The sequence below is a fragment of the Dasypus novemcinctus genome, chromosome 3, assembly GCF_030445035.2.
Source record: "Dasypus novemcinctus isolate mDasNov1 chromosome 3, mDasNov1.1.hap2, whole genome shotgun sequence".
Taxonomy (NCBI): Eukaryota; Metazoa; Chordata; class Mammalia; order Cingulata; family Dasypodidae; genus Dasypus; species Dasypus novemcinctus.
In genome coordinates, this window is record NC_080675.1 from 166283229 (window position 1) to 166299329 (window position 16101).

Below are 16101 nucleotides of genomic sequence, written 5' to 3' on the forward strand. Positions count from 1 at the left end.
AATTTTTCTTTGACATCTATTTTCCCAAAATGTAATTTTAAAAATGTAAGCTACTTCTCAAAATCATCCACTAAACGTACTGGATACACATGGTGTCTTCAGGGATACCGGTATAATACCCATTTCCTGCTTGACTGGCCATAAGCCAAGACGACACACCTCTCAGCAACGCGCTGCCTATATTCTGATGGGAGATCTATAGCCTACGGCTTGCTGTTTCCACCGTAAAATATATACAGTATAAGTTTCCAAAAATTAGTCTTCTTAAAAATAGTAAAAATACCAGTAAATTAACTTTTACCCTTTAAAGAAGGATAGTTTGACCTCTTGCAAGTACTTTTGAGGTTGACAGAATTTATTTTGCAATTCTTTGGGAGAAATATCTTAAAAGTATGAATCATTTGTAATTTGTTCATTGATTGCTTACCTGGCCCCACCCCTTCTTCCTTGTAAAAGTATCTTTAAAATCAATTAAGTTCTAGAGAAATTAGCAAATGTGTCTTTTCCCTTGCCTGGGTTATAAAGGCAAGAAACTGGCTCATTCCTTGAGAAAAAGAGATACCAGACAGGACAACCATATTCATGTTAAAGACGTGGAAAATGGAAGTTTTCCTATGTATTTTTATGCACTTTGTTTGTGTTACAGTCCAAAGTCAAATTTTCCTGGAAAGTCATTTCTATAGGTCTTTCATTTATATCATATTGAAGTGATCACATATTCTGACTTTGAGAAATCTGAATGACTGAGATTATATTGTGCATAAGAAGTAGAGGACAGGGAGTCTTTTTTGAATGGCTCTCTCCTGAGCCACGGTAGCTGTGCTTAAATAAACCTACTTACCTGGCAAAATGATCAAATGTGGCAACCACATTAACTTTGGTGGAGAACAGCTCCTCAAAGGGCTTTGCTTTCTAAAGGAATAAATACTTACATTTTAAAATATTTTAAGCCTCCAGGGCCAAAGGTGAATGGAGAGCTAAATGTGTGTTTTAACATGAGATGACAGTGACTCCAGCTCATGGTTCGAATATTCCAGAGGGTGTATTAAGGTCCTGCTAATTAAATGTCCTGTCCATTCTGTAACTAGCAATGACTATGGCAACTTTTATTTCTCCATTTAACCTTGGTGGGTAGCTCTATTCTCTATTTCATTTCATCATTAATCTTTACAGAAAACTCACTCCTGCCACAATAGCCGTGCATACGAATTCCCCCACTAGGCCTCTGCAAATTAAACACAATGTGCTTTAAGCATGTCTCCAATTCAAAGACTCTATGCAATTTATTTCCAAACTATTCTTAGGGCTATGCCTAAACATTACAGAGCTACTCACAATAGCAGAGTTTTGCACTGGGGGAAACCACAGAGAGATAGATAGCAAAGAAGGCTCTGGGCACGTGATGGCCATTCTGTAAAGCCGTGTTGAATGAGGTGTACATGGAGGGGTTTATCCCACTCTGCCTTTCTCTTATCTAAAGCTCTCACCCTTTTGAAGAGACATTTCCAAGCCAAAGTCTTGATGACTGCCAGCAGATCAGGCTCACACTTATCCACGTCTTTATCCCCTTCTGTGTATCATCACTAGGTAGGGAAAAGCATTTAGGATCAGTGGGTACCATTATAAGGTCCAACAAATTACAAAGTGCCACAAAAATATTTGTGTCTACAAAAATCATCACCACGTAGAAATGGCCAGAATGGAAATCATCACCCAGCAGGTGAAACAGCATCCACTTCCCTGCCCCACAGCCCATTGAGCCTAGGACATCATTAGAACCCCTGTCACCAGACAGGGGCCCACAAGGACAAGGCCTGAGTGAAATCCAGCACTTTCTAAGGAAGAACATGTTCTCATTTATACTTTTACGTTCCTGATGCACTGCCACTAGTTGATTGTCTCTGACCTCTAGGAAGGTGGGGATAGTTTTTCATGGGCTGCTCTCCTTTGTGAGTTTCTGGTTGGCCTGATTTTAAGCTATTGGGGCAAGAGAGTCTCCGCCCCACTCCACCCCCAACAAATCAAAGTCTTATCTTTGGCAGGTTGTCAGTGGTACTGGAAGACCCCATAGAGGACTGACATTATTAACCTCCCTTGGGAGCTCCTGAGAACTGAAAATTCTCAGACCCCACCCATGATTTACTGAATCAGAATCTCTGGGGATAGGGCCCATCAGTCTGAGTTTTGACCTCCCTCCAGGTCATATGGAGGCACACAAAAGCTTAAAAAGGATTGAGGGAAGCAGATGTGGCTCAAGTGCTTGGACTTCCCCCTACCATATGGGGGGACCCAGGTTCTATCCCTGGGGCCTCCTGGTAAAAAAGAAAAGTGTGCCCATGCAGCAAGCTGAGTGCCTGTGTGGTGAGCCAGTGCCTGCGCAAGTGAGCCCCACAGAAAGATGATGATGCAAGAGAGACAAAGGGGAGAATCAAGGCAAGGTGCAACAGAAACCAGGAACTGAGGTGGCATAAGTGACAGGGAACCTCTCTCCACATCAGAGGTCCCCAGGCTCAAATCCCAGTGAATTCTAGAGAAGACAAAAAGAGAAATAGATACAGAAGATCACACAGCAAATGGACACAGACAGCAAAAACAGCAGGGTGTGGAGGGCCTTTAAAAACTGTTGTAAAAAGAAGCATTGGGTCATCTATCCTTTCACTCTCCTTCTTCCTTAGTTAAAAGATCTTCAATTTAGGGGAGGTTTGGTAGATCCCACATTCCCAGATCTCCTCTACAACAAGAAGCCAATGAGGTACTTGGAAGTGACAGGGAGGGGGTTCCAGGAAAGCAGCTTCAAAGGAAGCTGTATCAGCTGGGAGGTGCAGCCTCTGTGCCCTTCGCCCTTCCTTTTCTTTCCTGCCTAAATTGTGGATGTGATGACTGATGCACCAACAGCCATTTCAGTCCATGAGGCAGCCTGGAGGATGGAAACTGTGCTGTAAGTATAGAGGAGCCAAAAGACAGAAGGAGTTTGTTTCCCAATGATCACACAGCAGCCAGCCCATCCATGGCCTTCTTTCCTCTGGATTCCCTTCAGGTGTGAGAAAAACAAACCTTTAACTAATTGTAAACCTTCTTTGGCTTTTCAGTTGTATGCCAAAGCAACCCAACCTATTCCTAACTAAAACAACTTCTCATTCAAGAACCCCAAATATTTCGTCATTGTTAACCCAGTTAGCACAGAGGCCTCTGAGAAAAGTCAGATGTGGAGGTGAAATCAACTCTCCCTGGCTACTGGGAACCTCATCCTACTTAACAATTTCCTGCTTTAGACCTGGCCCCATCCCTTCTTCCTTGTAAAAGTGTCTGCAAAACCAGTTAAGTTCTGCAGAAATTAGCAAATATGTCTTTTCCCTTGCTGGGTTATAAAGATAAGAAATTGGCACACTCAGTGAGAAAAAGAGATGCCAGAAAGGACAACCATGTTCAGAAATCCACATTCACTGGTAAATAAGTAAAAAATCCTCAGAAACAAAATGGACATGTCACCAATTGTAAGGTCACTGCACTTTGTTTTTATTACCAACTTAATAATCACCTTGCCCACTAGCTGTAAGCTCCATGGAGGCAGGATCTATGACCAGCTTTGTCACCACATATTCCAGGGCTTGGTACCATGACAGGCACACGAATGCTCAGTAAGAATTTGTTGAATGGATGAAAGACTGATTGGATGAATAAATATGAATACTTGTATATTTAGACTGATTCTTCCATTCACTCTGGGTCAAACAACAAAATGAGTTTTCAATTCATGACTTCAAGGTATGGCAGTTAAGTATTTTCACAATGTTCCACTCCACAAAGACTCAATGGAAAGACTGGAGTAGAGTATGAGTGACTGAGAAATTAGTCCAGGATTGTAGAGAGAGCATCGTCTTAGATTTGTAACCCACTCCCAGCATGACATGTGACCTTGGTCATATCATTTAACCTCTCAGCATCCCAATATACACAGCAAGAAAGTTGGAAGCAGTGACTCCTGAGGTTCCTCCCAGCTGATTCAATGAAAGTAGAAAGACAGATGAGTCCTTAATGTATGAAAATAATCTCTAGCCCCAGTTCTTAAAGGTTTGTTTAAGGTTTGTTTATTATTTTCATTAATGAGCTAACACAGGTACCAGGGAATCATGGTAATGGGATTATTATTTACATGATCTCAGGCTAATGTGCTATAAATGTCACAGATAGGCACAGTCCTTTCACTAATCATTTTCAATAAAACAAAAGATTAAATCAGTATCACGAGATGACATAATACAGTTGAGACTATTAAAAGCAACTGCTCCCAAACTGGGCATCATAAAATACATCATGAACTGCAAACAGATTTGCTCGCCAAGTACAGCCTCATCTCTTTAACTCTCCACAGATGCCATCAGGAGTTTCTTAGGGTAGAACATGAAATGAAAAAGAGCTGCATGGCCAGGAATGCTGTACATTATTCCCCCAATGACCTGCCATTGAGACTATTTTTAAAGAACCATTTATCTCAGCAGGAGCGGCAACATTTAAGAAGCGGCCAGGCAACATGGCCAGGCAATCCTTCACAGCAAAAGGCTGCAGAGGACGGCTGCATCCTTTACAAGGGCCTTTGTGATGGATGACATAGAACTTGCCTTTTGGTTGGTTCCATGGTTGGTTTAAGGAACCATAAAGATAACGCAGAAGTTAGAGTTTGGAAACCAAGTGGAATGAATCCCAAAATTATTGGGGCTACTGCCAGCATTCAAAATTTCATCAAATTTTGGACTTAAAAGACCCACCTTAATAGAACTGCAAACTCTAACTGCCTTTTAAATTTCCTAAATCACAGATGCTCACTGGATTGTATTATCCCGTTGAAGAATAATGCTATAAGGGATGTAGTGATCCTGGGTTTACACAATTCTCTTTTATGAAGCTAGTCACTGTATTTGCTAGCACAAGGATATGGCAAGTATATTACAGTTATATTACATCAGACCTCTCATTATCAACACAGTATTCATGTTAGGTAACTCCTATAAAACACTGGGAGAAATATTATTACACATTTCTTATATATATAAAACATATTCTATATATGTGTATGTATTGGAAATCAGAGAGAATCGGGGTTTCAAATCAATAAACTAGATTTAGTGCCTCTTTCTTCCCTGTGCAAAACAAACAAAAACAAAAGGTAAATGAAGTGATGGGGGACTAGGGAAGAAAACAAACATTTCAACCATTAAAACTGATCTCATGTGAACCAATGTATATGAGGTGCAGAGGTGCCCAAAGATGTACTTACCAAATCCAATGGATGTGTCATGATGATGGGAACGAGTGTTGTTGGGGGGGGGGGGAGAGGGGGGGGGGGGTGGGGTTGAATGGGACCTCACATATATATTTTTAATGTAATATTATTACAAAGTCAATAAAAAATAAAAAAATTAAAAAAAAAAAAAAAAAAAAACTGATCTCATATTGAGAGTGCAGAGGTGTCATAAATATACTCTTCTCCCCAGCTACCTCTTACTCGAGGAAATAACAGGAAGACAGCTGAAGCTATCACAGGACCTAAGAGTTTTTCCAAAATAGAGAAAATACTTGACACAGGCATGGTCATTTTGTTTTAAATGTTGGAGATTTCTGGTAGGGAAGGTACCGCACTTTACAGCCATGGAGGGCACTGCAAACGGACTCTGAGGACTGGTTGTTGCAGAAGCGGGTTCACCTGGCCTCCGCTAGCTCACTTGCAGGGGCAGGAGCTCATCCGTCGCTGTCCCTTCCATTGCTAGGCAGTTCTGCGCAGTCAAGATTTCAATCTATTGCCTGCCCCTGTCAGGGCAGTTTGTCCTCGATTCCTCCTCCCACCCCCAGCCCCATTCACACTCCAAGCTGGGTGCTCAGGAAAGAGTTCTGTTGGAGCACTGAAGGAAAGCGTAGCTGACATCCCCTGCACTCCCACACCAATGACCTCTGTGTCCCCTAAACCTGGGACACCTGAGATAGCTTTCCCATAGGACCTGACCAGCTGTAACAGATGTGGATCGTGTTTAAAAACAAGCTGAAAGAATGCGCACATTGAAGAGCCATGGCTGTGCTTCCCTGCACCTCCTTCATCCCCCTTGTTGTCCACAGTGTTTTGTTCTCGCCAACAAAGAGAACGCTGGAGGCCACCGTACACTGCTTGTGTTGTTTCTGAGCAGCAAAGTCAAATGCCAGTATTGAAGACAGGGAGTCTGGGTTTGACAAGTGATCCGCGTGTACGAGAGAGAAGTAACTACTCCACCTACAGGAAGGAAAGTGCCTGGATTAAATGAACTGTACAATGCAAGCTTGTAAGGCCTCCTCCCGACAGCAAGTTAAAAGGCTGTACGAAGCTGTGCCGGCATTTCCTTCAATCACGCTGCGTTGCCTGGGACCTCAAACACCAAGTCCTGCCAAAATATGGCTAACATGCTGGAAAATATTTGCAGATACCATTTCTGGAAATGAAACCCAATATGCAGTTGTACACAAACTTAATTCACAGAATACCTACCCAATAATTTTCTTTGACTAGAGTAAAACATGAATAAATATCATTCTTAAATTTACCATCCAAACATCATGGAAAGCTTGGGACATTTGGGGGAGAAAGTTGGTCTCTATGGGGATTGCTCAAATTTTTGGTTTTCTATATCAGAGTATCTTCAATGCTAATGCGCCAGTCTTCAAACGGACAATGTGGCAGGTGACTCTTCTAAATGCAAAAACCTATGTTATCCTGCATTTCAACCACAATATTCGTATGAAGAATCCAACTTCCAGTTAAGTCAGTTTGTCAGGTCATTGGGTTCCAAGGAGTTTTAGGGAGAAGTTAGAGTGTTTCCCACCCTCAAAATCATTTTGAAATGCAAATAAGTCCATGCCCCTCACGTGGAGAGATGCACACACCTTGCCTGGTGTGTGCCCTCCCTGGAGGGTATCTTTCTTTTCAGTGCCTTGAGCAGTGGAGACTTGAAGCCAAGCACACAGCTCCGTGGTCTCAGGGTGGCTCAGGGCAGCCCCCCCCAAACCAGTCACCTGAGTAACAGATATATTAACAGGGAAATGGGTCCTAAACTAGGGGTCATAAAATCAACTTCTCCTTCTGCTCTGGACAGCAATAGACAGGTGTGGGGCATTGCAGGGGTCCCAGACAAGGTTCTTCAGATCTTTCCTTTCCCCAGGGGTTGTTCACATCAGGACCTGTTCTCGTGTCTCTGGCAGTCGAAGGGCAATCAGGCCACCACCAACCAGAGAGGACGCGGCCAGAAGGATGGGGACCACTTTGGTTATCCCAACAAAGGAAGCGAAGATGGTGTTTCCAAGGATGGCTCCAAATTTGCATAATCCATTGAGGATGCCAAATGCTGTTGCCCTGCAAAAGAAGAGGAAAGTAAGCAATCCTGAAAAACATGGACTGGACCCCAGATGATAAATGGGACTGGGTTCTCCTTAATCCTTTGGGGGGGGGGGGCAAAATAGTGAGGGTGTGGGAGGAATTTTTTCCCCTAACTATAGCATTCACACATGCTCGTTTTATTCAAATTTGGACGTACAGAACAATATAAAGAGTCAGGGGAAAGACGATGTGTAACCTTACCACTGAAAGGCAACTGCATTTGGGGATATTAATATTTGGGGTACTTCCTTCAAGATTTTTTTTTCCTTTAAAATATAGCTCTTTTTAAAATTTGTGTAGATAGTACATGCTATTATGAAACACTGAAAGGAAAAATTTTGCAAAGCACAAAGTTTAAATGACCCCCTTCCAATAATACCCTCGACCCTCTTGTAGCAGAGACTGACTGCTAAGTGTCCTTAACTAGCGTTTCTCCAAATGTAAGACTACATTTCCCAGACACCCTTGCTGCTGAGTATACACAAGTGAAAACTTTTCCACCAATGGAACATAAGTGTAAGTGGCAGTTCCAGAAAATCTTCCTTAACAAATGTCAGGAATGAGCCTTTTCCTCTTAGACTGCATGACGCAGATTTTTACAGGAAAGGAAAATATAATGTCTACTTTCTTGAAACAGCAGATATTTGGGGTTTCTGTTTGTTGCCCATGGCAGAAACTAATCCTATTGCCCCTTGATCCCACTTCCCATGATAACCCTTATTAACCATCTACCTTCCTTGACCCCATCTATATACAGAGACAATATTCCCAACACTATCTCTCCCTAACTTAAGTAAAATGTTTCTTTTTCACACCAGCAGTTTATTATGAATGTGAGTATATTTCTGTACTTAAAATTCTTTTTATATTTTTGTTTATAACTGTACCACAATGTAGCGTTCTAATCACTAGACCCTATTATGTGTCTCTTTTTTTCCCCCAGAATTTTCCTGGATATTTTCACATGTGTATTTTCATAGATAAATTTAGAATAAATGTTTCAGGTTCCCAGGGGGGAGGGGAAATGCCATTTATTAAAGTTAGAGAAAAACGAAGAACACTCAACATTTTTGTAAGACTGAAACTTCTTACCCAAGAATGAGGTCTTTCTTGACCTGGATTTCAGTCTTCTTTTCTCTCTCTCAATAAACCTTTATTGTTTTCTCCACGTGTCTTACCTTTCTCATTAACTTGACTCCTAGGTATTTTTATGATGTTTGCTGATTATTAAGTGGATTTTAATTGTATTTTTAACTTTTATGCAAAAACCACCCCTTATTAGGTTACTTTTACTACTGACCACCTTATCAAATTACTTCATTGTTTCTAGGAGTCCAAACAGGTCTGGGGAGAGGACCAGGGAAGAACTGACCTCTGGTTGGTGGGATACAACTCCACAGTGATCACATCCAGGGCATTCCAGGCGGCAATGCTGGTCCCACAGAACAGGCACTGCCAGCCTATCATCGCTGACTCACTGTTGCCGAAAAACAGGAAGAAGCAGCAGACTGCCGAGATGAGCATAGAGCCCCCTACAAAGGAGACCAAGGGCAGATGGAAGCATGACACCTGGGCCCTGGACAAGACTCTCCCCCACAGGTCTTGCTTCCTCACAGGAAGCAGCCTGTCTGAACTCCATGGAGAGGCCATCAGCTTTACCCTCCAATATGGCGCCCGGGCCACAGGAGCCCTCCACATGGGTCAGGTCACCAGAGCCAGTCTCCAAGAAGGATTCTGGAATTGGCACTATGTGAGTGCCATGTTCCAGCCCAGAGTGATGGAGATGGGGCAGAGGAGGGTGGATTCTGAGAATTGATCCTGTGTCAGAGGCCTCTTGTGGGTGCTTGAGATACGTCAGTTTAGGTCCAAACCCCCACTGTTATGTAGCTGACACAGAAATAGTACCTACTTCCTTTGGTCGTTATGAGGGTTATATGTGTTAATATTGATAAAGTGCTTGGAACAAAGCCTGGCCTATAATAAGCTCATTGTAAATGTCTGTTAAATGAAATGCCTAGTTGATGTCTGTCTCTGCCTGTAGACCATTTGCTCCTTAGGCACAGGGGTACTGTCTGTCTCAATTACTGTTGTACTCCTGATGCCTACTGCAGCGCCTGGCAGAGAATCAGTGCTGCATAAATAAATGTTTATTAAATAGATATACAAGCGGGTAACAGCCTCATCAGGAAGACTTCTATTCCACTGTTAATAAGAAACCATTTCTACCCAGAAAAGATCACAGCCCAGGAAATGGGAAAATGATGCTCCAGCAGATGCCATAGGTGGTTTTATCTGGGACCCACGGATAGGACTAATGCGAAGCAGGTCACCCAGGCCCCATGGAGAAGATATAGACTAGCTCTTCAATGAGTACTTATTGACTGAGGACATCACGGTTGAACCACTGGATGCCAGACCCTTTATTAAAGACTGGGGCTACAGAGGTAATAAGACACTGGCTGAGTACTCAAGGAGCTTGCAAACTAGCTCAAAAACAAAATGCAGACATTAATAAAAAACTAGAATATGAAGAAATTTTTAAATATTTCTAGATCTCTAATTTGGGGCAACCATCCCTTTCTTTAGTATTATAGAAGTCAGCTTTGATCTGTGCTGCACTCATGATGACGAGGATGTCAAAGGGAGGACAAGGTTGGCTCTTCCCACCCCGCCCTGCCAGTCAGCTGTGCCCAGCCTGTCCTCTGGCCCCGTGTGGCTGGCCATGGGAGAGCAGGCCATTCTCATTTCCATGTGTGCCCACCCCGCCACCCACAGACCCTGCTTTCCCAAGAACATCCCCAGGCACCCCAGGACCTGACCAAATTGTTCACTGTTAGACCCTGGGCCTCAAGGGTTGGTGACAAAAAAGCAGAGGGGTCTTGCATTTACTCTCACACCCTTTTTCTCAGTTGAGCCTGGGGAGCTAATACTTTCACAATTATGAAGCAGAAGCTCAGAGAAGTCAAGGAATTTGTGTCAACGCATAAAGCTAACTTTGGCAGAGAAGGCGCCCTGACTCCCAGCCACAGGGTCTCCCATGATTCCATCCTGTTGAAGAGCCTGTAGCTTCCAGCTAATTTAGGAAAGCACCCATCTTAAATGGTTCTGGACAGTTTAGCAGGCTTCCTAAGGGTCCATTCTAAGTCAGGCAGTGTGCAGGCACGGGGTTAGAGAAATGAGTAAGACACCGTTTTCTTCCCTCATGCAGGTTCTGCCTCTAGCGGAGAAGGCAGTGAGTCTGCCAGACCTAACAAACAACTCCTTCCTCCCCACAAGATTAAAAAGCCCAAATCACAGGCCTTTCCTGTGTTCGCCAATTCTGAATAGTAAGACTACCATTTAATATAATAATATTCAATATGATGCCAGTTGAGTCCTGAATCTCAGCAGAGTTGCAATACCTACTCTCCAGTTCATTGGACTCACCCAGGACAAGAGGATGATGATGGACAACACCTATCCCCTCGAAATAGAGTATCTACAACTGCAAGCAAGACAGTTTCATCATCTGCCCCACAGGATCTAAGCTCCCTCTCAGAAAGAGAGTGAGCATCACCATCCCACAATCCTCAAGACAGGAATAAACAAACATAACAGGGAAATGCAAATGCAACTATGGATGAAAGTAGACATGATTATTCTAGCAATGGAAGAACTTGTAACATTGATATAAAGACAGTGGTCACCAGAGGTTCTGAGGGGAGGGAGAGGGAAGAATAGGTATAATATGGGGCAATTTTGGAACATTGGAATTATTGTGCATGGCATTGCAATGGCATTGCAATGACAGATACAGGCCATTATACATTTTATCAAAACCTTAAAATTGTGTGGTACAAAGTGTAAACTATAATGTAAACTATAGACAATGGTTAGTAGCAATGCTTCAATATATGTTTATCAATTGTTAACAAATGTGCCATACTAATGAAAGATGTTGTTAATGGGGAAAAGTGTGTGTGTGTTGGAGGTGGGAATATGGGAATCCCCCTATATTTTCAATGTAACATTTATGTAATCTACAGTTTCTTTCAAAATATAATAAAATAAATTCAATATCAGCCAAACACTAGGAAAAGACTTCCTTCCCGTAAAGACTTGATCAGTTTTCTCTCCTCTGACAAAATGACTATGTGATTTATTTTGTTTCCCTTTATGCTTTGTTGTTAGGAAGTTTGGTATTAATTTTACTGGTCAACTACATCCCTAGGGCAAATGCTCAATGGCACATTTATTACTGTGTTGTCTGACCCCAGCCCTGGCCTTGACTCATATTTTCATATACATTTTCCCTGGCCCTAAAGGTATATATTTTGCCTCTGGTTTACCATGCATGGCATGTGTTTCTGCTATAAGCTGCTGCAAATCAGTGGTATGTGGCACTAACATACATGAATATAGCTACCATTTTTGAGAACCCACAATGCACCAAGCACTACAAGGTGATCTGTGTACAAAACCCTACCAGTTGAAGAGGGGTATCCTCATCTACAGATAAGGAAACTGAGGCCCAGAGAAGTAAAGACATGTTCAAAGTCAAACAGCCTTCAGGTGACAGGATTCCAACTTGGGTGTGTCCAATTCCAAAGCCCAAACTCTTTTTCATTACAATTGTAAAAATTGTATTATTGTGCTATTATAACTGTATCATTGTGTTATTGCTATTACAGTTACTATGTTATTATATTATTACTACTTATATTTCTGCTATTAAATAAGTAATAAGATTTCTTTAAACCCTTCAAACTATTACTTAAGAGTATTTTATATGTTTTTCTGACAATAATCTTATGAAGCAGGTAGAGTTGTTGTTTTTTTTAACTTTGTTTTAATATTTCAAAATGGCCTACGATGAAAAGGTTTTCTCAGCAGAGCAGAGAGGCTTATTGGGAACTAGTTAAAATCTCTGTATTACTTCTATTCATTGTGGTAAAGCTGAGAAGAGAGATTCCTGGGTAGTCAGGAATTGTAAAAAAAAAAAAGAAAGAAAATGAAAATGAAAACAAAATTGTGTTTTCAAGGGTCTCTCTCCCTCTCGAGTCTCCCATTTTCCTGTATATATGTGTGATGGTTAGGCTCATGTGCCATCTTGGTCAGGTATTGGTACCTGGTTGTTTGGTCAATCAAGCACTGGCCTAAATTGTTACTGTGAGGACATTTCATAGACTTAAATCATTAGTAAGCTGATTGCATCTATGGCTGATTACATCTACAATCTACTGAAGAGATTGCCTTCAGCAATGAGAGACTTCTCATCCAATCAGTTGAAGGCCTTAAAAGGAGAAGTGATGATTTCCATCTCTACTTCTGCCAGCCTCCCCTGAAGAATTCATCAAAAATCTTCATCGGAATTCCCAGTTTGCGGCCTGCCCCATAGAATTTGGAACTCATACATCCCCACAGTCCTGTGAGATGCTTTTATAAAATCTAATGATATTTATAGATACCTCCTGTTGGTTCTGTTTCCCTAGAGAACCCTAATACAATACGACTTTGTGGTACATGCCTCTCTGTGGGTATAGTTTCACTGTCTCTTCATCTTTTCTTCTAATTCTTCATATTTGTCTTTCAATTTCTTCCTCTGTTCTTCTCCCTTTTCCAATTACCTTTTTTCAAAAAAATTATTGGATAAGCTGTGGGGTTTACAGACCATAATCATGCATAAAATGCAGGATTCCCACACACCTCCACATCACAAACACCTTGCATTGGTGTGGAACATTTGTTACAATAGATGATAACACGTTTTTGTAAATGTACTAATTTTTTTTAAAAAGTAGTAATTACCTTTGTTACAATTATGAAAAATTATTAAGATAGTACTATTAATTATTGTCCAGAGGTTACATTAGGTATATTTTCCCATATACCACGCTATTACTAATACCCTGTATTAGTGTTATATTTTTGTTATAATTCATGAAAGAATATTCTTACACTTTTACTCTTAACTATAGTCCATTGTCCATAATACAGTTCACTGTATTATACAGTCCTATGTTTTATCTTTTAACTTTCATTCTAGCTACATATATGACCTGAAGTTCCCGCTTTTAATCACAATTACCTATATATTCACTGTTGTTAAATATACTCACAATAATGTGCTATCATCACCACCATCCATTTCCAAACCTTTACAATCAACCTAAGTAGAAATCCTATACAAATTAAGCATCGACTACTCATTCTCTAACCCCAATCAATGCCCTGGTAACCTTTATTCTAGATTCTAACTCTATGGGTTTGCTTATTATAATTAGTTTACACGAGTGCACTCACACAACATGTGTCCTTTTGTGCTTATTTCATTCAGCATAATGTCCTCGAGTTTCATCCATGTGGCCACATTGTCTCAGGACTTCATTCCTTTCTATGGATGAATATTATTCCATTATATGTTTACATCACATCTTGTTTATTCATTCATTTACTGATGGACATTTGGGTTGCTTCCCTCTTTTGGCAATTGTTCATAATACTGCTATGAACATTGGTGTGCAAATATGTGTTCTAGTCCCTGCTTTCAGTTATTTTGGGTTCATACCTAGTAGCAGGGTTGCCAGGTCATAGGGTAGTTCTATATTTAGCTTCCTGAGTTACTGCCATTTTACATTCTGCCAGCAGTGAATGAGCATGACTATTTTTCCTCATCCTCTTCCACGCTTGTAGTTTTCTGCTTTTTTTAAATAGTAGTCATTCTAGTGGTGTGAAATAATATCTCATTGTGGTTTTGATTTGCATTTCCCTAACAGCTAGTGATGTTGAGCATTTTTTCATGTGCTTTTTAGCTATTTGTATATCTTCTCTGGAGAAATGTCTATTTGAGTCTTTTGCCCATTTTTAAATTAGGTTGTCTTTTTATTGTTGGGTTGTAGGATTTCATTATATATTCTGGATATTAAACCCTTATCAGAAATACAGTTTCCAAATATTTTCTCCCATTGAGCAAGTTGTCCTTTTGGTTTCATGACAAAGTTATTTGATGGATAAAAGTTTTTAATTTTGAGAAGTCCCTATTTATCTATTTTTTTTTTCTTTTATTGCTTGAGCTCTAGGTATAAAGTCCAAGAAACCATTGCCCAGCAAAATATTCTGAAGATGTTTCCCCACATGGTCTTCTAGGAGTTTTATATTTCTGGTTCTTATATTTAGGTTTTTAGTCCATTTTGAGTTAAATTTTATATATGATATGAGATAGGGGTCCTCTTTCATTCTTTTGCTAATTGATATCCAGTTCTCTCAGCACTATTTGTTGAAGAGACTATTCTTTCCCATTTGAGTGGACTTGGTAGCCTTGTCAAACTCAAATTGGCCATAAATGTGACAGTCTATTTCTGAACTCTCAATTCTATTCCATTGGTCAATATAGCTACTCTTGTACCAATACCATGCTGTTTGACCACTATAGCTTTGTAATGTGCATTAAAGTCAGAAAGCGTTAGTTCTCCAACTAATTCTTCTTTTTCAAGATGTTTTTGGCTATTTTGGGCCCCTTACCTTTCCAAATAAATTTGACAATTGGCCTTTCCATTTTAGGAAAAAATAAAAATGGCTATTGGAATTTTTATCAGAGCTTCATTGCAATTGTAAATCATTTTGGGTAGAATTGTCATCTTAATATTCAGTCTTTCAATCCATGAACCTGGAATGTCCTTCCATTTATTTAGGTTTCCTTTGATTTCTTTTACAATGTTTTGAAGTTTTCTGTGTACAAGTCCTTTATATTCTTGGTTAAATTTATTCCTGGATATTTGATTCTTTTAGTGGCTATTGAAAATGGAATTTCTTTTTCTTGATATCCTCCTCAGATTTCTCATTACTAGTCTATACAAACAATACTGATTTTTGCAAGTTGATCTTGTACCCTGCCACTCTGCTGAATTTATTTATTAGCTCAAGGAGCTTTGTTGTAGATTTTTGGAAACTTTCTATATATAGAATTATGTCATCTGCAGAGAGGGAAAGTTTTCCTTCTTCCTTTCCAATCTGGATGCATTTTGTTTCTTTTTCTTGCCTAACTTTTCTGGCTAGACCTTCCGGTCCAATGTTGAATAACAGTGGTGACAGTGGGCCGTCTTGTCTTGTTTAAGATTTTAGAGGAAAAGCTTTTCAGTCTTTCACTGAGTATGATGTTAGTTGTGGGTTTTTCATACATGCCCTTCATTATGTTGAAGAAGTTTCCTTCTATTCCAAGTTTTCTAAGTGTTTCTACCAAAAAACAAAGCTGGATTTTGTCAAATGCCCCTTTTGTGTCAATCACAATGATCATGTAACTTTCCCCTTCGTTTTGTTAATGTGGTGTATTACATTAATTGATTTTCTTATGTTGAATCACTCTTTCATACCTGGGATAAAAGCCACATGATCATAGTGCATAATTCTTTCAGTGTGTTGCTGGATTTGATTTGAAGGTATTTTGTTGATGATTTTTATCTCTAAATTCATAAGAAAAACTGGGCTATAATTTTCTCCTCTTGTAGTATCTTTATCTGGGTTTGGTATTAGGGTGATGTTGGCCTCATAGAATCAGTTAGGTAGTGTTTCCTCCTCTTCAATTCTTTGGAAGACGTTGAGTAGGGTTGGTATTAATTCTTCCTGGAATGATTAGTAGGATTTACCTGTGAACCCATCTGGTCCTGGGCTTTTCTTTGTTGGGAGGTTTTTGATGACTGAGTCAATCTCTTTACTTGTGATTGGTTTGT

At 40.3% G+C, this 16101-nt stretch overlaps 1 protein-coding gene and 1 long non-coding RNA gene across 2 annotated transcripts in view; one reads left to right on the top strand and one right to left on the bottom strand.

Annotated features, from left to right (window-relative positions):
- Positions 1-4072: 4072 nt before the first annotated feature.
- The window catches only part of SV2B (synaptic vesicle glycoprotein 2B), a 212273-nt gene continuing 200244 nt past the window's right edge, over positions 4073-16101 (bottom strand). The window contains exons 13-15 of the mRNA XM_004468088.5: positions 8769-8928; positions 5442-7372; positions 4073-5218 (exon numbers count right to left, since the gene is read on the bottom strand). Coding sequence (XP_004468145.1) covers positions 7189-7372; positions 8769-8928 — 344 coding nt within the window. The 3' untranslated portion in view covers positions 4073-5218; positions 5442-7188. The remainder of the gene's footprint in view (positions 5219-5441; positions 7373-8768; positions 8929-16101) is intronic.
- On the top strand, positions 7305-9931 carry LOC139438730 (uncharacterized). The gene is made up of 2 exons (XR_011648480.1): positions 7305-7390; positions 8727-9931. It is a non-coding gene; the product is annotated as an uncharacterized lncRNA (long non-coding RNA).